This window comes from Stegostoma tigrinum, chromosome 8 (assembly GCF_030684315.1).
Source record: "Stegostoma tigrinum isolate sSteTig4 chromosome 8, sSteTig4.hap1, whole genome shotgun sequence".
Taxonomy (NCBI): domain Eukaryota; kingdom Metazoa; phylum Chordata; class Chondrichthyes; order Orectolobiformes; family Stegostomatidae; genus Stegostoma; species Stegostoma tigrinum.
In genome coordinates, this window is record NC_081361.1 from 92,471,617 (window position 1) to 92,495,433 (window position 23,817).

A 23,817-nucleotide genomic window follows, 5' to 3' on the forward strand; every position below is an offset into this window, starting at 1 on the left:
CAACCCTATCTGGGCACCTCACAATTTTATAGACCTCTCCAGGGAGGAAAACCCGAGTTTTTCTAGCCACTCCTAGTCCGTACTCTCTAATCCAGGCAGCATCCTGATAAACCTCTCCTGCACCCTCTCCAGAGCCTTCACAGTGCCATCTTTCTGCTGAGGTTTGAAAATGATGGCCTGTTTACCCTGGAGTTATTTCAAAAAGCAGCAGTGTTGTCTTTGATACCCTGGCTAAAATTTATCCCTTAACCAACACCAGCAAAGAGAGATGGAAGCAGAGTCTGCAGGGGCTGTGAATCTGGGTTAACAGAAAATACTGGCTTTCCGAAATAGATCAGAAAGTGTCTGTGCAGCGGGGAAAGGGAAGTGTATGATTTGACAACCTTTCATTCAGACAGAAGACGTGGTCATTTATTCATGGTTTTGTGTGGAATCTTGCTGTGTGCAAATTGGCTGCCCGGGGAGCACAGGCAGGCCAGGTAGCTACTTCAGTTGCTCGCCTGGATTGAAGCCGATTTGTATCAGATAAGGACCAATTCACTGTTCTGGCCCCGTGTCCCTCAATAATGTCTCGATCTCAGTTTTGAGATTTTCCATTGGCGCCCAAATTCCATTGCTTTCGTTGCAAGAGTGTGTCCCGGAATTTCCACAACGCCCAAGAATCATAAGTACTCACATGAGGATGTCCTTGAAGTCACAGAAGGCGCTACCTGAATGCGCATCTTACTTTCCTAGCCTTGCCTTGTCATGTATTTTTCAGTTTATTGAGAGCAAAAGCAGCTCCAGCTCACCAGGGGGCAGCAGTCACACCGGGGAAAGGATTGGGGGTGGGGGTGAGAGGAGGAAGGGGTTGGGGGTGGGGGTGGTGGTTACGGAGCCAAATTTAGCTGCTGGCTGCCTGCTTGGCATTCTTCCCTGTCACCTGCCGTTTGAGTTCAGCAGGCCTGCTGAAGGTTGTAAAGCCACTAGTCCCACTGTGCAAGGGCCCGGCCACTGAGTCAGGTTTATTGCTAAGGTAACACGGTGTAGAGCTTGATGAACACAGCAGGTTACGCAGCATCAGAGGAGCAGGAAAGCTGACATCTCGGGCCTAGACCCTTCCTCAGAAATGGTTTCCTGCTCCTCTGATGCTGCTCGGCCTGCTGTGTTCATCCGGCTCCACACCGTGTTATCTCAGATTCTCCAGCATCTGCAGTCCCTATACTGTCTCTGAAACAGGTTTATTGCTGTCAGGCCGTGATGAGGAGTCCAGCTGTTGTCTTGTCAGCTTCCTTCCCCGCTTTCCCAGTCCTCATCCTGCCCCAGCAGAGGCTGTAACCGAGCACTAACAGAAAGAAAGAGAAACTTGCATTCGTGTAGCACCTTCACATCCCCTTCAGGATGCCCTAAGATGCCTTATGGCCAATAGGAAGCTTCCAGAGCGCAGTTGCTTGGTTGTTTTGCCAAAAATGCCATGGCCAGTTTGTGGAAGATTCCAGAATCATAATCACAACTAAATATTGCTCTGGATCGTGGGGAGAATTCCTCAGCTATTTGAGATAGCATTGTGGGATCGGTTATATCCCCCAGGACGTCAAGTTACAGGCTAGAAACTGTGTTTGATACTTTTTTAAAAAATGGCAGCAACATAACATGACTGATGTGTAAACTGGGAAGCAAAGCTCGTTTCATCTAGGGTCTTCCTAGTCTACCCCGGTAGCTTCCCCCTACCCTGACACGCCAGTGAACCAATACCTCCAACCAAACATTCCCAATTACAGCACACCTCGCCAACCCTTGCCCCATGACCTAAATGTAGTCACTCTTGACCCACTCTATCCCCTTAGTCATTCTGACCCCTATCGGCGACTCACCTGGATATTCACCAACCTAATTCCACAACATTTTGGTATGCGTGTTTAATTTTTAGCATCTTCTGCCTGATCACAGAATTCCTACAGCGTGAAAACAGGCCCTTCAGCCCAACAAATCCACACCGACCATCAGAGCATCCCCCCCGGACCCACCCCCCTGTAACTTAATCTACACCTCCCTGAACACTATGGGCAATTTAGCACGGCTAGTCCACCTAGCCTGCACGTCTTTGGACTGTGGGAGGAAACCCACGCAGATATGGGGAGAATATGCAAACTCCACACAGACAGTCGCCCGAGGCTGGAATCGAACCTGGGTCCCTGGCGCTGTGAGGCCGCAGTGCTAACTGCTGAGCCACTGCGATAGAAGAGATTATGACTGAGGTGGAGGGGCCTTTGATGATGTTGCCTGCCTTTCCATGGCAATCAGCAGTGTAGATGGAGTCAATGGTGAGGAAGGCCAAATCATTTTAGATTTAGTAACACAGAACTTGAGTATTGCTTAAAGACGACACGTTTTAGTCAGAGATTTTGCATCTTGCTCATATCAGGGTAATTTGCAAGAATACATATTCAAGGCGAAAACCAACCTTACACAATGTGTGGTGAGAGTACATTTTAATCATCTTTTTTCCTGTTGTTGCGATTTGGCAGCAGTGTTTCCTTCAAACTTGTATTCACCCAAACAGTGCTATCCTTTTATGAAGGATAGCTACTGGTTCCGCCTTGAATTTGTATTCATGTGAAATGTCCTGATGAGTGCAGGATGAATAGCTTCAACAAAATGTATTTATTCGGAAATTTTCAAGATTCATTCAAAGGGCTGTTGTGATACAGTGATAGTGTGCTCAACTTTATTGATCTTACTTGGATAATAGGTCAGCACAACATCATGGGCCGAAGGGTCTGCTCTGTGCTGTTCTGTGTTCTAACTTTGGACCAGAATGTCAGGGTTCAAGTTCCTCCTGCCCCAGAGGAATGTCATAACGTGCCTGAACAGGTGTTTTGAAAATAATTTGCTTTTCAAGATTTGTTAAGTGAATGAATCATAACAAGCAAATGTAATTTTGTACAAAGGCCAGAGCCCTACCAGAACAATATGGAAGGAACTAATCAAAGAAGAGATGATTAAAGAAAGAGCTAGCATTAATATAGCCCCTTTCACAATCCCTGGATACCTCAAAACGTTTTACAACCAGTAAAATACTGTTGAAATGTAGACCCTGTTACTGTTTTGGAAACATGATAACCAATGTGTGCACAGCAAATAACCACAAGCTATTAATCCATGTCAGGGAGAGCAAGAACTGCAGATGCTGGAGTCAGAGACAACACAGTGTGGAGCTGGAGGAACACAGCAGGCCACGCAGCATCACAGGAGCGGGAAAGCTGATGTTTCGGGCCAGGACCCTTTTTCAGAAATGGGGAGGGGGAGGGGAGCTCAGAAATAAATAGAGGAGACGAGTGGTTGGGGAAGGTAGGTGGGATTGTGATAGGTGACTGCAGGTGGGGATTGGTCAGTGAGGTGGGAGGAGCGGATAGGTGGGAGAAAAAATGGACAGGCTGTGTCAGGTCAAGGAGGCGGGGATGAGAGGGAGGGTTGGACATGGGATGATGCTGAGGGTGGGGATATTTTAAAACTGGGGAAATTCATGTTTAGGCTGTCGGGCTATGGGCTCCTGAGGTGGAATATGAGTGGGTGGCGTAGTTGTGACACTGGAGGAGGCCCAGGATGGACATGTCACCCAGGGAGTGGGAGGGGGAGTTGAAATGGTTCCTTACTGGGAGATGTTGACGCAAACAAAGTGCAGACGCTCTACAAAACAGTCTCCAAGTCTATACTTGGTCTCACTGATGTAGAGGAGCAGCAGATGCAGTAGACCACAATGACAAGTGTGCGGGTGAACCCCTGTCTGATGTGAATGTTTTTTTTGGGGGCCTTGAGAGAGGTGAGCGTGGAGGTGGAGGGGCAGGTGTAGCACTTCCTACAGTTGTAGGGAAAAGTCTTGGGTGTGGTGGGGTTAGTGGGGGTTCTGGAGCGAATGAGGGAGTTGCAGAGAGAGTGGTCCCTACAACAGACAGATAGGTGTGGGGAGGGAAATATCTCTGATTGTGGGGTTGGATTGCAGGAGGCAGAAGTGGCAGAGAATGATAAGGTGGATAAGGAGGTTGTTGGGGTGATATGTGAGGATAAGGGGGATTCTGTCTCTGTTTTTGTTGGCAGGAGTGGATGTCAGGGCAGAGATACGGGAAACGTAAGAGATGCAGTTGAGGGCATTTTCAATTACTGGAGGGGGAATGTTACAATCCTTGAAATATGAGGACATCTGCAATGTGCAGGAGTGGAACTCCCCATCTTGGGAGCTGATGGACCGGAGACAGAGGAACTGGGAGTAGGGGATCACATTCTTCCAGGAAGGTGGGCGAGAGAAGGTGTAGTCTAGGTAGCTGTGGGAGTCGGTGGACTTGAGATAGATGTTAGTGTTGAGGCGGTTACCAGAGCTTGAGATAGAGATGTCCAGGATGGAGACAGAGGTATCAGAAATGGTCCAGCTGAATGTGAGGTTGGGGTAGAAGGTGTTAGTAAAGTTGATGAACTGTTCAGGCTCCTCATGGGAGCACGAGGCAGTGCCGATACAGTTGTCAATGTAACGGAGGAAGATGTGGGGTTTAGGGCCAGTGGAGGTGCAGAAGAGGGACTGTTCCACGTAACCTACAAAGAGGCAGGCATAGCTTGGGCCCATGTGGGTACCCATGGCCACCCCCTTTGCCTGTAGGAAGTGGGAGGAATTGAAGAAGAAATTGTTAAGGGTAAGGATGAGTTTGGTTAGGCGGATGAAGGTGTTGGTGGAGGGGGACAGGTTGGGCCTGTGGGTAAGGAAAAAGCATGTTCGTGATTTTGGTTAAGGGACACAAATCCAGTGGACTTTAAAAGCTGAAGATTTCATAGAAACCTAGAGTGTGGAAGCAAGCCATTCAGCCCATCAAGTCTACACTGTCTCTAAGCAGCATTCCACCCATGCCAACCCCTATGCTATCCCTATAACGCTGCATTTCCCATGGCCAATCCACCTAACCTGCACATCCTTGGACTGTAGGAGTTGACCCACGCAGACACAGGAAGAATGTGCAAACTCCACATAGACAGTTGCCTGGAATTGGAATCAAACCCAGGTCCCTGGCGCTGTGAGGCAAGAATGCTAACCACTGAGCCACCATGCCAGGAGGCCAAAGCGATGATCGGTAGACAGGAGCTCCGCCCGCTTGGAGGAGTCTCACCAAGGAAGGAGTCAGAAATGAAAGACGTGGATTCATTCGGTCAAACGTTCATCACTTTGCTGTGAGAGGAGGAGAGGCTGTTATAAAAGGCGACATAAGTCATTCAGAGAAAGCTTCAGCAAATTCTGGCATCAATAGAAAGATGCGTCAGTGAAGGTCAAGATGACTTCCTGAAGGAAACATTTTCACCACAGTTGTCTCTGGATATGGACACTGGGATTCATTAGCCACCGTGGTCCCCCTGATAACAGGGGGCAAGGGGATTGGCCAGGAGCTAGCGAGCACGGAGACCAATTTGGCATTCGGCCTGATGTCTTTCTATAAAGGGAAAGTTATTCTTTGCAAAAACGGTCAGCAGCCATAGCTGATAGGGACTGTTGAAAGTTGCCAAGTGGTGTGAAGGGAAACAGAGACACTTGGTAGCCAGCTGAGGGATAAAAAACTGAAAACTGAGTCTCTGTACAGTTAGGACTGAGGCTGGGTGGCCCCTGTTGCTGTGAATGCACAGGTACAGCACAGCATCGCTGTGAAATCTGGCTGAAGTTGAAGGGAAAAAAAATTGGGAACTTTTCTTTTGAGAACGTGCTGGAAATAACTTTCTCAATTTTTTTTTGAGGTGTGGGGAGAGGGGGACAGAGAAAATGGGAACAGAGTGGCCCCTCCTCCACAATCAGGAGATGAAGGGAGATGTTCGGAAAACAACAGAAAAGAAACCGAATTAGAAGCAAAAATGCCTCTGGGTTTTTATAGCGCTTCGTGTTGAAGCTTTTCAAAGTGTGTTTGAAGTCCAATTAACGTACAGAAAGGCCCAACAGAAGAGATTGGGAACAGAATTAGCCTGTTTAGCCCCACCTCCCCCATGCCCTCCGACTTCCACATGCCCTGCACCTCACCCATATCCCCCAACCTCCCCATAATCCCCCTGAGCCTCCCCTAGCCCGCTCCCGTGCCCCCATTCAACATGGATGCAGCTGATCTTTCACTTTGACTTTTATTTCCCCCCCAACATACCTTGATTCTCTTCAAGCCCAAAAATCAATTCGTTTCAATCCCAATCCAGAATTAAAAAGTCTCATTTTATAAATAGAGGTGCTCAACTAGTGACTGTTCATCAGGGAGCACTCTGCTAGTGCTGCACCTAAGATTTTGTTCTATAAAATCTCCTATGTAGGAGTCAGTCTTTGGATAAATTTGAGAATAGAGCTTTGTTTTTAATGCCATATTTCTCCCTTTTTCATTCTTACTGAGACACAGCTCCTTGGATATCATTGCAAAAACCGTAACTTTATTTTTCTGTATTTTTGATTGCAGTCTGAAATGGGAAATAGACTGGGGAAGAAATTTCCTAAATTGCTGGAGCTCACAGTGAGTTATGTTACATGCAGTGAGGCTATGTGAGATAAGACTGCATGACACTGAGCAGATGCGGGCAGTGTCAGATTCAGCTGGCGATAGTTTGCTGATTGGTTTGTACACTTGTGGTTACTTGTGCATGCCAGCGGTTATCAGCTGGATTTTTTTTTAAAACAATGAATTAAAATTCCACAATCTACCCTTATGGCATTTGAACCTGGGTCCCTTGAGCATTTTCTGCATAACCACATTAGTAGTCTAGTAGTGATGCCATTAGACCATTACTTTCCCTGGCAACCTGCCTATAAATGCTCACTTCTACTTCCACTTGCAATACAGACTGAAACTCCATGTTTGTAAAATTAAACATTTCGTCCCACTGAGGTTGTTTTGTAATAATTACATCCATTTGAATGTCCAATCTTGTTGGCAAGGGTCAGTTACGTGTAGTTTGAGGAGAAGCAGAGAAAATGGGATAGGAGTTTCCAGATTTTCTGGTTTAACTGTACACATGCAGAGTCTAGAAATTGCCAACTGATTAATTCCATAAATCAATGAATGTTATTAATCTCATTGTTTTCCTAAATGCAAAATTTAGGTCATTAACTGGTTGTTCATCAATGTGCCCTGTTCATAACCTTGCAGTCACAACATTTGCAGTTTAAGCCTGGCCGAAAGCCTTTCCCTCAACAAAGTGACTTTGTCATCATAATATCATTGTCACGTCGCTGTTTGTGGGAGCTTGCTGTGCACGATTTAGATGCTGTGATTTCTACATTGGGACAGGGACTGCAGTACAAAAAAGGACCTCCTCGTGCCATCTGTGATGCTTTTCAAAGCTGTGAAAGGCAAGCTGTCTCTATATTGTAAATATAAACCCTGGCTGGATATATTCCTACTTAACCTTTGAATCATAGATCTTTCGAATGGAAAGTTGTTGATGAGACATTCATGTGCTGGTGATATTGCTGAAGAAGTTTAGACTGCCTCAATTTGCATTTGGGAAGTGGGAGATGCTCCAACTGCAGCTGGTCTTGGAGTTGATGTAACAGCTGAAGAATGGCCGATTTTGCCAGGGGATACAATCGATGTCTATTTTTACTCGCTGTTCGTTGGGCTGCCGTTTCAGACGTCCAGCGAAGCCCAAAGACAGCGACTCATGTTCATGTAGCACCAACGGGCAAACATTACAAAGTTCTTCTTGAGTCTGAGTGAAAGGTGGACATGGGGCTCAAGCAGAGCTGGCTCAATGTTGCTGCATCCCTAACAGCCTTGTGGATTTCTCTACACCACTAATACTGCAGGGGGTCTGCCAACACCTTCTCGAGGACAGTAAGGGATGAGAAATGAATGCTGGCCCAGCCAGTAATGCCTGTAAATGAATTTAGAGAAAAGACAAAAATCTTTGGTTGGGGTATTTAAATAGACCAGCCTGTGAGGCACAATAATGCTGCCCTACACATTAACGCTACCATTCCTTCCACGTCCGGCTGAGAGGTCAGATGGGCCCTGGGTATAACAGCCCTTTGAAAGGTTGGCAGCACTGGCAGTGCGGCACTCCCTCAGTACTGAGTTGGATTGTTGGCTGAGATTATTCTGTCAAGGTCCAGAGCGAGACTTGAACCAATGAGCATGAATCCAAGGGCTGGAGCCCGCTGGAGCAGAGCAAGCTGGCGGATTGAGCAGGAGGCTGCGTATTGGATTGCCACTGACAAACCCCTAAGTGATAAACTCCGAGGTGACAGAACAGGAACAGAAATAGAAAGAGAACAGCTACCGTTATGGTAGCCAGAAGCTCAGTGATGTGCTTACTGGTCCTCTTGGATATAATGTAAATGCAACTCTGAGGCGATTTAATCCTGCCTCCCTGCTGCCATGAAACCCATTTGAGTATCTTGTACCTTCAGGAACCTGCCCAGTGAAAGGTGCAGTTTAATCGCTGCTACCTTGACTCAATGTGAAAGTCCTTTCCACCTCGAATAGTGTGGATGGTTCCCAGAAAACATCATGTCAGCAGTTTTTAATTTTTAAAAATCTTTCATTTGCTCCTTAAAACAATCTTGCAACAAAAAAATCTGCAGAAAGCTGCAACACAAAGGAACTTGGGGTGGACTAATGCATGAATTACAGAAAGCATACAGGTGTATCAGGTAATCAGGAAGGCTGATGGAATGTTGGCCCTTCAATGGGGCATGGAGTATAACAGCCGGGGGAGGTCTTACTGTAACTGTACAAGGTGTTGGTCAGACCACATCTAGAGCACTGTGGGCAGTCTCAGTCCCCTTATTTAGGGAAAGATATTATTTCATTGGAGGCAGCTCAGAGAGGGTTCACTAGCATGATCCCTGGTACAGAGGGATTGTCTTATGAGCACACATTAAACAGGCTGGGACTCTACCCAGTGATAACATTCTGGGTCACAGGTTCAAATCCCATCACGGCAGGTGGTGGAATTTGAATTCAATAAAAATATCCAGAATTAAGAATCTAATGATGACCGTGAATCCATCATTGATTGTCAGAAAAACCCATCTGGTTCATTAATGCCCTTAAGGGAAGGAAACTGCCATCCTTAGCTGGTCTGGCCTACATGTGACTCCAGACCCACAGCAATGTGGTTGACTCTCAATTGCCTTCTGGGCAGTTCGGAGTGGGCAATAAATGCTGTCTAGCCAGTGATGCCGTCATCCCGTTAATGAATAAAAAAGAATAAAGAAATGCTGAGAGGATGTTTCCCTTCATGGGAGAGTCTAGGATCAGAGGGAATAGTCTCAGAATAAGACTGAATTGAGGAGGAATGCCATCTGTCAGAGTCCTAGAGTCCTACAGCAAGGGAATGGACCGTTTGGGTCCAACCAGTCTAGGCCAATCATTATCCCAAACTAAACTAGTCCCACCTGCCTGCTCCTGGCCCTTATCCCTCCAGATTATACGTATTCTTTTACTTATCGAAGAGTCTTTTTAAATGTGTAACTGTAGCTGCATCCACCGCTTCCCCTGGAAGTTCATTCCACACATGAACCACCCTCTGTGTAAAAAAAAAAAAAATTGCCTCGTCTTTTTTAAATCTCTCTCCTCTCACCTTAAAAATGTGCCGCTTTGTCTTGCAATCCACGACCCTAAGGAAAAGACACCCACCGTTGACCCTTTCTGTACTCCTCATGATTTTATAATCCTCCATAAGGTCGCCTCCTACGCTCCAGTGAGAAAAGCCCCAGCCGACCCAGCCTCTTCTTATAACTCAAACCCTCCATTCCCTAGGTTGTGTCTTTGGATCTCCTTCCTACAGAGATGTGCGGGCATGGCCCTAATGTACATTTAAGGTTGGCATAGATAGATTCTTGATCAGTCGGGGAAGCAAGTGTTATGGGGAAAGGGCAGGAAAGTGGACGTGAGGAGTGTTGGATCAGCCATGATCCTGTTGAATGGTGGAGCAAGGCTTGATGGGCCGAATGGCCTGCTCCTGTTTCTATTTCATATGATCTTACAGTCCTTTGGCTGGCATTGAATGTTTGGGTAGGGTGACTGGTTTAAGGTGATGTGGGGAAATCTCCAAGGTCTGAACAGAGTAGGCAACTTACATTGGCTTGTCTTTAAAGGTGGAGTTGGGAAAAGCACAGCAGGTCAGACAGCATCTGAGGAGCAGGGAAATTGTTGTTTCGGGCTGAAACCTTCATCAGGACTGGGGAGAGTGAGGGGAGCCCAGAAATAAATAGAGGGAGAGGGTGTGGCTGGGGGAGGGTAGGTGGGATGGAGATAGGTGAATGCAGGTAGGGGGTTATTGTGGTTGGTCAATGGGAGTGGGTAGGTGAGTCAGAAGATGGACAGGTAGGGAGAGGAGAGATTTATTTGATGTTGAGTCCTTCACAGAAATGCTAGTTGGGGAAGCAGGTCAGCCATGAATGAATTTATTTGCAGGACAGGTTCGAAGGTTGAACGTCCTCCTCCTGTACTATATGGACTTAGGTTTCACAAATGGATTACAGCAGGCACCTTCTCCAAGGCCACTGGGGATGGACAGTCAATGCTGGTTCAGCCACTGACACACATCCTGTGAGTGAAGGAAACTGATGAGGTGTATTGTAGCCTGCATCACTGCAGCTTTCGAGTGTAAATGCTCAGATTCAGCCCAGCTGTTCCTCTTTATACAGACAGGGAGACGGACATCACAGTGAGAGACCCTGAAGAGTTCTGCCTGAGAGACACAACCAGTATTGCATCGACAGACTCCTTTGTGTCGGCAGCTGAGGTGAGTACATTCCTAACGCTTGCAGCTCCCATCTCCACAATTCAACCGACTTTGTTTCCCAACATTAAAAGAAAGTCCCTGAGTCTCGAACTGTGTCTCTCCCTGTGCCTCTCTGCATCTCCCTCTGTCTCCCTGTGTCTCCCCCAGTGTCTCCCTGTGTCTCTCCGTGTCTCTCTGGCTCAACCTGTGTATGTCTCCCTCTGTCGACTTGTGTGTCTCTCTAACTATCTCTCTGTCTCTCTAATTGTCTCTGTGTCTCTCCCGGGTCAATCTGTGTCTCCCTCTGTTTCTCTAATTGTCCCTCTGTCTCTCCCGGGTCAATCTGTGTTTCCCTCTGTCTCTCTAATTATCTCTCTGTGTTTCCCTCTGTCTCTCTAATTGTCTCTCTGTCTGCCCCTGGTCAGTCTGTGTCTCCTTGTCTGTCTGTGCGTCTCCTTCTGTCTCCCTGGGTCAATCTGTATCTCTCTGTGCCTCCCTTTTATGTCCATATTTGCTGCTTTTGCTGGGATGTTTTTTGTATCCTCTCCAGTGAAGCCTGATGAAAAATAGCTGTCCAGCCAACTGAGCTAACTGATCCCCAGCCCCAGTGAACACATTAATTTTGCTAAGAAACACTTTAGCTTCATTTTGCCGCAAGGTTGCAAGAACAAGGTCATGTGATATTTCATCACTTGGTGTATGGTGTCAATATTTTGAGTTATTAGCAGGTCTTAGTCAGACTTAACCCCTTACTCTACCTGAAGGATCTTTAGGACACTGTTAGTATTTGCTATGTTTTTGTGTTGACACGAATAGGGGCAATGCAGGAGTCTGTCACTATTTGAGAAAAGGTTCCCACGTGAGTATTTGCAAGGAATCATTTTGCAGTGTGTCAGTATTTCTCTGTGATCTGTTGAAGTGTGATATTATATACAAGAGATCTTGGAGTTTTCTGCAGTCATCCACTGACCTGTCTCACTCATGCACTCACTCACTCACACAGGCACCCACACACATACCTACACATGGATAAAGATCGAAAGTCTGTATATGTCACTGAAAAGAGAGACTTATTGTTTTTCATCTTGCACTCATTAGGGCAAACACAGGAGTCCCAAATTACAAGCTATCAGAAGAACTTAATATGACAGGAGCAAATGGTACTGAGGAGTATAGAGAAGGACATAACATTCCCAAGTACACTTTTTTATAAAGTGCAAGGTTTGAACATATTTTTGTATGTCTCTGTTGCTTTCTCCATTTCAATACTTCAGCCAGAAGACCACAAGACTGGGAGCAGAATTAGGCCATTTGGCCGTTGACCCTGCTCTGACATTCAATAATGTCTGATATGTTTTGCAACCCCCATTGCCCTGTCTTCTCCCTGTAACCCTTGATCCGCTGATAAATCAAGAGCCTGTCTGTCTCTGTATTAGACACTCAATGACTTGGCCTCCTGTGGCATTAAGAAATTCACCACCCTCCTGCAGAAGAAATTCTAAAGGGTCATCCCTTCACTCTGAGTCTGTGTCCTTAGGTCCTGGTCTGTCCTTCTAGTGGAAACACCTTCTCCACAGCGATTCTATCCAGGCCTGTAAATATTCTGCAAATGTCAATCAGATCCCCCTTTGCCCTCCTAAACTCCATTGAGTACAGACCCAGAGTGCTAAATCACTCCTCATATGACAAATCCTTCATTCTCAGGATCATTCCTGTAAACCACTTATGGATTCCTCCAGCACATCCTTCCTTAGATACAGGTTCCGAAACTGCTCATAATATTCTAAATGCAGTCTGACCAGATTCTTATACAGTACAATCCACGCTCTTGTATTCCGGAAATGAATAACACTGCATTTGTCTTCCAAATTGCCACTGAACCTAAGCGTTTTCCATAAGAGAATTCTGAACCAGGACTCCTGAATCCCTTTCTGGATCAGATTTCTGAAGCCTTTCCCCATTTAGAAAATAATCTACGCCTCTGGTTTTCCAACTAAAGTGCATAATTTCAGACTTTCCCACATTCTACTCCATCTCCCACTTTTTTCTGCATTGACTGACCCCCTTCTAATAGTTGTCCCCTTATCTGCTGTGCCTGTAGATAGATTCCTGACCTTTTCCATACTCTCTGCCTTTTTACTTGTTCTGGAAACTTTAATAACCTTTGCTGAGCTCTTCCTCTCCCTTAACTAGTTTAAAGTCCTTGTGACTTTGATTTACCTCGACTTCTGTCATCTATCTTATTCTGAACCCTTCGTTCATTAAGATACAAAGCCTTTAAGTTTGTTCTTTTTTCAAGTTGCCTTACACTTTTATGGTTCCTTGGTACAATATGACATTCACACATTCTGTTCCTTCCTTTATTTTCCGGTAACAATCAAGCCCATCACTAACCAGAAATCCTACCATCTCCTTTCCTTTCGATTTTATCATTTTTCGAGTAAATAAGCCCCCACCCTGGCCACTATTTGGAGTTGACTTACCAAACAGTAGTTTCAACTGTGCAAGATGGAGAATCTCAGAAATATGTCTCACTCTTAGATAGTAAGAACTACAGATGCTGGAGTCAGAGATAACACAGTGTGTAGCTGGAGGGACATAGTGGCCAGGCAGCATCAGAGGAGCAGGAAAGCTGATATTTCGGGTCAGAACCCTTCTTCAGAAAATGTCCCGACCTGAAGCGTAAACTTTCCTGCTGCTCTGATGCTGCCTGGCCTGCTGTGTTCCTCCAGCTCCACACTGTGTTATCTCATATATGTTGGGTCATTTAGCTTGGATGGATAGTTTGCAATGTTGTGTGATGCTATGGCTGTGAGTTCACCTTCTGCACTGGCTGAGATTATGAAGGATTCTCATTCTCAGCCTCTTCCCCCTCACCTGAGGCCTGATGACCATCAGGTATAACCGCCACTTAATGTGCTTGCTGCAATGTGTTGAGTAGTCTAATGGTCTGGTAGGACTGTGGTGAATTTACCTTTTGGTTTAACAAAGTGTGAAGCTGGATGAACACAGCAGGCCAAGCAGCATCTCAGGAGCACTGCTTGGCCTGCTGTATTCATCCAACTTCACACTTTGTTATCTTGGATTCTCCAGCATCTGCAGTTCCCATTATCCCTTACCTTTTGGTTTGCTGTATTTACACAGTCATTAAATACAACGAGACATACTTTGAACTTCATTACCCCAAAGGTCTGAGTCACATTAAAATTTTCATAATCCTCTCCCACTGCCTGATTTGGACAGTTCCAATGAGCAGTGGTTTACATGTGACAGAGTCCACTGAGATGGCCACCTTGGTGTAGCCTAATTGTGCCTAATGTACTGTCAAACAAAAATGCTCCAACGTAACCATTGTACAGTAAGTGTGTGATTATGTTACTGAACTAATGACCCAAACACAGAACTGAAGACTTGAAATGTTAACTCTGTTTCTCTCGCCACAACTGAGTTTTCAGACGTTTCGTCACCATTCTAGGTAACATCATCAGTGAGCCTCCGACGAAGCTTCGTCGGAGGCTCACTGAAGATGTTACCTAGAATGGTGACGAAACGTCTGAAAACTAACCTTCCAGCTCAGCGAGCAAACTCACATCCAGAACCTCAACCTGAGCTACAAATCTTCTCAAAACTTGTTTATATAATAATCCAGGGAAGCGGAAATGACAGGCTGAGAAATTGAAGTCAGTTCTTAAAATACAGTCTCCTCAGAAATGAAAAGTTACGCCCAGTAAAAGTAGCTAGATTGGCAGCACAGTTGTAAAAACTGAAGTAACATCCTCTAGAAGGGGAAACTAGCCATCATTATCTATAAGTACAGAAGTTGCTGGAAAAGCTCAGCAGGTCTGACCCTGAGCAAGGGTCTGGACCTGAAACCTTAACGATAACTCTGATTTCTCTTCACAGATGCTGACCTGCTGAGTGTTTCCTGCAAAATCTGTTTATATTTCTGATTTATAGCACCTGCAATTCTTATGATTGTTATCTATAAGTAACTCTGGTGCTGGAAAAATCAATGTAGACTCAACCCTGCCATGCAGTAGAATCTAAGTGAGCCTCACAGTTGTAGATATTTTCCTAATCAAGAAATTCAAAGATTTTGTAACCCATTTCTGGGGCAAGTAGATCTTGCACCTGGGTGCCCTACCCTAGAGGTGGGGACACTGCCACCACACCGCATGATCCCTTAGCCACTTCATTGTAAGTAAGTAGTTGGAGACAGGCAATAAATGCTGGTGGTGCCAGAAATGCCTGCATCTTGGGAGCTAATTTTTAACAAGCAGAATCAAATAACAAAAGCAGGAGAGGCATTCTGAGTCTATTTAAGAAACTGAGTACAGTGCCCAGGAATCCCTGCTATCTGCTAGCAGATGGCTGCTGGCAGTTTGCTAAATTTATTAGTGCAGCCCAGAGGTAATCAGAGAAGTTGTATTGGCTGTCTAATTTGAATGTTCTGGCTATTTCTCTATACTGTTAGTGTGTGGTGTTGAGGGTTGGGGGGGCATGCTCCTAATTTTTCTGTGCTGGTCCTCAGTGACATCTTGTGTTTTAGCACAACGGAATATCATGCAAGCAATACCAAGCAGGAATTGGTGCCAAGTCACATAAGGAGTTAGAAGAATGGGTGACTTAAATGATTAGAGTCTTAGAGAATTTAAGGTGCATGTGGAAGGGAGGAACAGGTCGGTGTCTGGAGAGAGAGAATTTGAGTGCACAGGATTGGAGAGCCAGCCATCGATGGTGGGGTGGTTAAAATCGGGAAGTGCGGAGACCTCACAGAGTTGTAGGTCTGGAAGCAATGACAGAGGTAGGGAGGGGTCGAGGCCATGGAGGGAGAGGAATAGAAAGCAGAGAATTTTTAATGAGAAGTTACCTGTGTAGGGGCACCGTAGCTAAGTAAGATCTGGTACAGGTTAAAATATTTGCAGTGGATTTCTGGATGAGCTCAAGTGTACGGAGGGTGACAGGTGGGAAGCTAGCCAGGAGACGTCTGGAATGCTTCAGTCTGGAGACTCTGTCCGCTGGTACCATGTGGCCTGTGTGAGGTGGGTAAAGCAGAAGGATTGCACCCTGGTCCCTTTAGAAGTGAAAGTCTTCAGGTTAGGGTTTGCCTGGCAGAGGTAAATGGTTAGTATTTGGGCTGCAGGCCTGTGGTTTTCACTGTTGTGAGGATTGACATATCCCTAGAAACACCCCAGTCAAAATATCAACAGCCTTTTGCAAACTCCCCAAAAATATTAGCACACACCGTGAAGAAAGCCCTGCAAGTGTAGCCTTGAAGATTCACTATTAGCATCAACACATCCCTAGGCAGTTCTTGTAAATGTGCACACATGCCTGGGAACCTCTATAAATATTAACACATTCTCAGTGAACTCCTCGAAATGCACTCATGAGAACTCGCTATTCCCCAAGCACATTTAGAGGACCTCCTGTAAAATGTAGCACCCTGTTCTGTAAATATGAACATATTCTTAGGGATGTTCCATGTATGAGCTGAATTCACGAAGGTGTATAGTTTTGCTAAAGGCCTGAGTTCTTTGGCTTCCCTCCAACAAATGTAACTGCTCCACTGGGAGCAGCAGAACTGCTTGAGGGGTAGTTTTGTTTCCGATACTGTTCCTGGTTGTACGACACATTAACCAGCAACAGGTGATATGATGTCAATTGAAAACTGACTTCTTCGGTTTTTATAGTCGGGCTCAATGTAGACACATCCGCACAGATTTCATAAGCTTGACAACACTGTGTATTTAAAAACCTTGACTAATTTGAGTGAGGCCTGAGCGAAATATATGCAAGCTCTACCCAGTTTGACATTCCTGTCTCCATCAAAGACCTTGTCTGATTGAAGGGAGACCCTAAAATGATAATATGCATCAAGATGCTTTTGTTACAATTAGCGGCCTTAGTCCCAAGCACAAGTAAGCACTACATCTAATGCAATCCCTGGAGCCCCAACCAAAAACAAAAAATGCTGGAAATCACAGCAGGTTAGGCAGCATCCATGCAGAGAGAGCAAGCTAATGTTTCGAGCCTAGATGACTCTTCATCTCAGTTGACGTGAAGTGTGGAGGGGGTGGGGGCTGGAGTACTGGGGGGAGAAAGGATGTTCAGATTAAGTAATCGGAGTGTGAGAGTGGCAGAGCAATAATGTGTCTAAATACCAGACTTGAAAGAACAGGTAGCCCCGATGGAGTGAGGGGGTTGGTGAGGGGAGTGAGGACATGGTGACAGAGAATGTAACAAGTAAAGCTAAAGGAAGGGAGGGAATGGGAGTCAGTTCACAATCCAAAGGTGTTGAACTCAGTATTAAGACCAGAAGGCTGTAGAGTGCCTCGTCTGAAGATGAGATATCACTCCTTCAGTTTGTTCTGGGATCCACTGGAACAATGCAGCATGCCGAGGACAGACACAAAGACATGCGAGCTGGACACGGTGTTAAAATGACCAGCTATGGGCAGGTCAGGGTCCTGCTTGCACGCAGACCAAGAGATGTTCCACAAAGCGGTCACCCAGTCTGCATCTGGTTTCTCCAATGTAGAGTAGGCTACATTGGGTGCAGTGAATACAGTACACAAGATTGGACCCTCAAACTGGAGCCACTCCCCATGGAGAAGAAGATAATCCTGGTGATAATGGTCCCCTCTGTCTCACCATTATTCCTGAGCAACAGACTGAAAAGGGGTCATAACAGAAACTATCCCTTCAATGGTACAGTGCTGCGATGTGGGAGCTGCTAGTGCAGTGGTATTCTCACTCTCAGAAATCCTTGGCGATGTTTTAGGAGCCGAAGTTCAAATCCCACCAGACCTGAAGGCGGAATCTGAACTGGAGTCCGAATTGTTAAATATTAGACAGTATGGGAATTAAGCGTTTTGCGGGAAAAGGCAGGAAAGTGGAGTTGAAGATTATCAGATCAGATCAGCCGTGATTTCAGTGAATGGTGGAGCGGACTCAATGGGTTGAAAGGCCCAGTTCTCTTCCTGAAAAGAGGCCGTAAGTCGACAAACACGAATAATTGGGGGAGGTTGTGGGGGGGCAGTGGAGGCAGACGGTGCACCAGTTTCCTGGGATCTCCCCTTTGCCAATGCTTGAGGGCTCAGGAGTCACATTTGAAAGATCTCATTGGCATACGAGATTGGACCATGAGAGAAATGAACACATGGCATGGTGTCATGTCAGTGCCGCCATTCTGTCCTCACTGCATTGAAAGAGAAATCAAAGAGACCACATATTTCCTGTGGGATTCACTTACACTAGTCAAGGTTTTGAAATACATTGTGCTTTGTTTAGCCTCTGAAATCTGGCTGGATGTGTCTACATTTAGCAGCAGAGGGAAGAAAAAAACGCCATGGGTCAGTTTTCAATTGAGTTTGATGTCCCATCACCTGTTTCTGGTTACTGTGCTGTACAACCAGGAAACAGTATCTGAAGCAATCCACCACTCAAGGAATTCTGCTGCTCCCCAAGGAACAATTATGTTTGCTTCTTGCAAGCCCCAATGTAGCCTCGAGAAAGGAAGCAGACTTGCGTTGATGTAGCACCTTCTACAGTCCTGATTTTCCAAAACGGTTCATAGCCAGCGAAATGCCTTCCAAACTGTAATCACTGTTGGAATGGTGCCAACGCTGTAGCCAATTTGACACAGCGAGATATCGTAAGCAACAGCGTGCTGATGAGAAGCCATCACATTTGTACAAATTTTGCTCCGTCCGCTGTGCATTTACTGACTCGTTCGACGTGTCCAAGTCACTAAAGCATCTCTGCATCCTCCTCACAGTTTGCCCTCCCAACCAGCTGTGTGGCAAAACAATATGGCTGCCCTTCCCAGGAGAAGGTAGCATGGGACAACCTGCAGCTCTGCATTTAGGTTGTTTACTCAGAGAGTTGTCGGGGCGTGGAATGCATTGCTGGAGAGGGTAGTAGAGACAGCCTCATTAGGGGCATTTAAGCAGCTCTTAGATAGGCACATGGATGGTAGTATAAGGTAGCAGTGGAGGTTAGATAGACCTTAGGGTTAGGGTAAAAGTTCGGCACAACGTCATGGGCTGAAGGGCCTGTGCTGTTCTATGTTCTGTATGGCGACTGAGTCCCTCAGGGTCTTTATTAAATTGCTCCACACGTATAATTTTTGATCTTGGCTACATGATTGTTGTAACCCTGCATACGAGGGATCCTCCTTCTACTTTCAGTTGATCTTTTATGTCTGCCTTGAGCTGATGAAAGGAGACTTGGGTTGCAATCTCATCCAAAAAGGCAAAAATCAAGCTGAGCTTCGACTTTTGAAGGGTTATCTTGGGAATTATGAACCAAATAGCCTCTTCTCTGCTGTAAGATTTGACAGATCTTAAGGAGAGATTAGATAGGCTAGGGATAATGAATTGTGGAGCTGGAGGAACACAGCAGGAGCATCAGAGGAGCAGGAAAGTTGACGTTTCGGGTTGGGACCCTTCTTCAGAAATGGGTGAGGGCAAGGGGACTCATTTCCCAATCTAATGGGTGCCATGGAATGCTTCTCCTGCAATATGTGGGAAATCGGGGATGCTTCCAGTCTCCATTTGACCATGTGTGTAGGGAGTGTGTTCAGCTGCAGCTCCTGATTGACTGCATGGTGCACTGGAGCTTCTGGTGGACTCACTATGGAGCGTATGAGGCTGAAATCATCATGGGTAGCACATATAGCAAGCTGAAAACACCACAGTAAGAGCTACACTGGCAGAGAAGTGTTGGAAGACCACCGGGAAGATGAGTAAGTGTGGGCAGGCAGTGCAGGAATCCCCTGTGGCCAGTCCCCTCTCAGACAGGGACACCATTTTGGGGGAAATGGCCTCTCAGGGGAAAGCAGCAGCAGCAGCAGCATGATCAGTGGCAACGCTCCTGGCATTGTTATACAGCAGGGAGGGTTGAAGTGTAGGTGGGTGTTAGTGACAGGGATTTCTACAGTCAGAGGGCACAGTTAAGCATTTCTCTGACCACAAGCGAGACTCCAGGATGGTGTGTTGCCTCTCTGGTGCTAGGGTCAAGGATGTCTCTGAGCAGGCACAGGCTTTTCGGAAGGAGGAGTGTGAGAAGCCAGAAGATGTGGTCCACATTGGTACAAATGACATAGACAGAAAGAGAGATGAGGTTCTGCAAAAGGAGTTCAGGGAGATAGGCAGAAAATTGAAAATCAGGATCTTTAGGATTGTAATCGTGGGATTACTCCCTGTGCCATGTGCCAGTGAGGCCAGAAGTAGGAGGTTATACAATTGAATGTGTAGCTAAAGAGCTTATGTAGGGAGGGAGGGTTTAAGATACCTGGTCTTTGGGATCTCTTCCAAGGCAAGAAGGAGCTGTACAAGAAGATTAGGTTGCACCTGAACCAGTGGGGCACCAGTATCCCAGGAGAGAGGTTTGCTGGTGCCACTTGGGGATGGTTTAATCTAGTGTGGCAAGGGGGTGGGAACCAGAGCAGTAGGCCAGTGTGTGGAATAATTAACGAGGAGAGGGGCTAAATCAAATTAGTTGATAAGGGAGAACAGGCAGGGCCAGGTCAAAGAATACAGCAGAACTAGCAGTCTGAATGTACTTATTTTAATGCAAGGAGTCAATTGACGGGTAAAGCAGGTGGTCTTAGAGCCTGGATTAGAAGATGGGACTACGATGTTGTAGCCATTATAGAAACTTGGTTGAAGGAAGAGCCGGACTGGCAGTTCAATGTTCCAGGGTTTAGGTGTTTCAGGTTTGATATAGATGGATATAGAAGGGATGGAAGCATCGCACCATGGATGAAGGAGAATGTTACAGCTGTACCAGGAGCGGACATCTTAGAGGGCTCATCCAATGAGGTACTATTGCTAGAATTTAGGAATAATAAAGATGCAATCACTAGATATGCTGGGGGTATACTATATGTCTCTCAATAGTCAGCAGTTGTAGAGGAACTCATATATAAGAAGATCATGGAAAGATGTAAAAGCACAGTTGTAATGGGTGATTTTAATTTCCCCAATATTGACTGGGCCTCCCTTCGTGCTTTTCCTGGGGCATACTTTGTTAGGTGCATCCAAGAGGGTTTCTTGAAACAGTATGTCGATAGTCCCACAAGAGAAAGGATGGTGTATTGGGGAATAAGCCTCACCACGTGATTGAAGTTTCTAATTACAACAATATGAGGCAGTAACTGGAAAAAATGGACACAGAGCATTGTTGAAAATAAATCCACATCTGACATGTGGGAGTTTTCAGAAGCCAGTTGACCCAAGTTCAGGACCAGTCTATTTCTCTAAGGATGAAAGATAAGGATGGCAAGAATCTGGAACCTTGGGTGACAAGAGATGTAAGTTTTGTTAAAAAGATAAAGAAAGCTAATGTAAGGTTTAGGAAACAGAAATCAAACAACGACCTTTGAGGAGTATAAAGGAAGCAGAAAAAAAAACTAGAAAAGGCCATGAAATATATTAGGAGCGCAAGAGTGACTAGGGAAAGGGCAGACAAGTCCCCAGGTCCTGATGGGATCTGTCCCAGGATACCGAGGGAGGCACGGGAATAGATGGCTGGGGCCTTGACAGAGATCTTTCTATAACCTCTTCAGCCACAAGTGAGGTCCCAGAAGACCGGAGAATAGCTAATGTCATTCCTTTTTTTGAGACAGGAATCCTGGAAGCTATAGGCTGGTGAGCATTACATTAGTGGTAGGAAAATCATTGGAGAAAATTCTGAGGATTTACTTGCATTTGGAGAAGAATGGATTTATTAAGGATAGTCAACCTGGTTTTATGCTGGGACGGTCTTGCCACACAAAGCTGTTTGAGTTTATTGAGGCAGTGACAAAGATGATTGATGAGGGTAAGGCTGTGGATGTTGACTACATGGACTTTACTAAAGCATTTGATAAGATCCTTCATGGTAGCATGGTCCAGAAAATCAAATTGCATGGAAGTCGTGGTGAGTTGGTAAGCTGGGTGCAGAGTTGGCTTGGCCATAGAAGATGGTGGTTGCGGAGGCGTGTCCTTCTGACTGGACATCTGTGACCAGTGGAGTTCCACAAGGAATCAGTGCTGGAACCTTTGTTGTTTGGAATTTTTTAATGATTTGAATGAAAATGTCTGTGGTTCAATTAGTAAGTTAGCAGCTGACACACAAATTGGTGGAATTGTGGAGAGTGAGGAAGGTTGTTAATGGATAGAGCAAGACATACCTCAGTTGGAAAGTTGGATGGAGAAATGGCAGATGGAGTTTAATCTGGTCAGGCATGAGGTGATGCAATTTGGAAATTCAAATGCATGAGGAAAGTATATAGTAAATTGCAGGACCCTTAGGAGCATTTGTATGCAGAGCCCATAGTTCTCTGAAGGTAGCAGCACAGTGGTTAAGGTGGTAAAGAGGGTACAAAAGAGGTCATACTTGTCTTCGGTTACGGCATTGAGTATAACAATTCACAAGCCACTTTGCAGTTGTATAGACTTTTAGTTCGGCCACTTTTGGAAAATTGTGTGCTATTGTGGTCATCACACTGTAGGAAAGCTTTGGAGAGCGTGCAATAGAGGTTTTTCAGAATGTTGCCTGGATCAGACTGTATTAGCTGTAAGTAGAGGTTGGACAAACATGGATTGTTTTCACTAGCCCGTCGGAAGCTGAGGGGCAACCTGAGAGAAGTATGTAAAATGACGTGAAACAAGGATAAGGTCGATAGTTGGAGTCTCTTTCCCAGGATGGAAATGTCAGATCCTCGGGGGCATAGGTTTAAGGTGAGAGGGGGAAAGTTTAAGGAGATGTGTGACGCAACTTTTTTTCATGCAGGGGGTGGTAGATGCCTGGAACGTGTTGCCAGGGGAGGTAGCAGAAAAAGATATGTGAGCAAAATTTAAGAGGCATTTAAACATGAACTGGCAGAGAATAGAGGGAAGTGGACCATGGGCAAGCAGATGAGGTTAGTTTAAAATAGCATTATAGTCAGCGCAGACATGGTGGGCTGAAGGGCCTATTCCTGTGCTGCTCTACATTCTATCTTTCCTTTATCCCTGTGCTGAAATCCCCTTGCATTAAAGGCCAACAGACCAATTCTTTGTTAAAAGTGCAAACATATTACCATGTATTAAACCACAACAAAATCAGAGCGAGAGGTGGAGAAGAGGGGTGGTTCCAGAGCCTCGGGCCTAGGAAGCTGAAGGCCTGGCCACCAGTGATGGAGCGATTAAAATCACGCCCTATTTAAAAGGGCGAATCTGGCTCTCATTGATAAGCGGGGAAGAGGTCAGACATGCAACACGGTACATTCCAGCTGTCACACTTAACTCTACCCTCTGTTGTTCCTGGTGTCTGACTGGTAGCAGAGAGAGAGAGAGAGAGGAAATGGTGCTTTAACTTTGAACTCAATAAAAACACACAGCTCTTTCAAAAGAATAACATCTCCCCTGATTTATACTCAATAAAGAAAAATAAATTACCCTCAGCCGGAACTGCTTCTTGCAATAAGATTGGTATTGAGTAAAACTGTTGAAAAGCTGAGAGGTGAAAGTTGCGTAATCATAAATTGAAGTTTAAATAAACCAGCTGGTTGTTACTCCTAATTAATCAGTGACACTGACAAAGCTTTGAAACTTTTCCCGTTACTGCAGAAATAAATCATTTTAAGAAAACCAAGACAATCTATCCTGATAATGCATTAAGTAAGTTTCCACTGTTGTTATGGTCTGGAATGTATTGCTTGAAAGTAAATTTACTAGTGCCTTTCACAAAGGGGTTAGAAAAAGTACTTGGAAGGGAAATATTGCAGAGCTGTGGGCAAAGAACAGGTGGGTGGTATGAATTGATTGACATTGTTAAAGGTAAAATATGATTTTACACCCCCCCCCCCCCGAACACGGACCACGAAAGACAGAACTAGGCACAGATCTATACAGTGGAAGCTCTGAATGAACCCGCAAGGGCTAGCAATGGAACATTCTGGACTCACATGTTTCAGTCTGCCTTGTATTCCCCAAGGCATTTGTTTCTTTTTGTCACAGCGCTGATATCTTTGTAACTGTGGGAGGAAACCAGAGCACCCGGAGGAAGCCTACAGAGGTATGAGGAGAATGTACAAATTCCACACAGTTACCTAAGCCAGGAATCGAACCCAGG

General features: G+C 45.6%; 1 protein-coding gene across 10 annotated transcripts in view; it reads left to right on the top strand.

Annotated features, from left to right (window-relative positions):
• The window catches only part of miga1 (mitoguardin 1), a 105,402-nt gene that overhangs the window by 32,712 nt on the left and 48,873 nt on the right, over positions 1–23,817 (top strand). For all 10 annotated transcript variants that reach the window (XM_059648129.1, XM_059648120.1, XM_059648123.1 and 7 more), the window contains one exon: positions 10,637–10,734. In XM_059648129.1, coding sequence (XP_059504112.1) covers positions 10,637–10,734 — 98 coding nt within the window. The remainder of the gene's footprint in view (positions 1–10,636; positions 10,735–23,817) is intronic.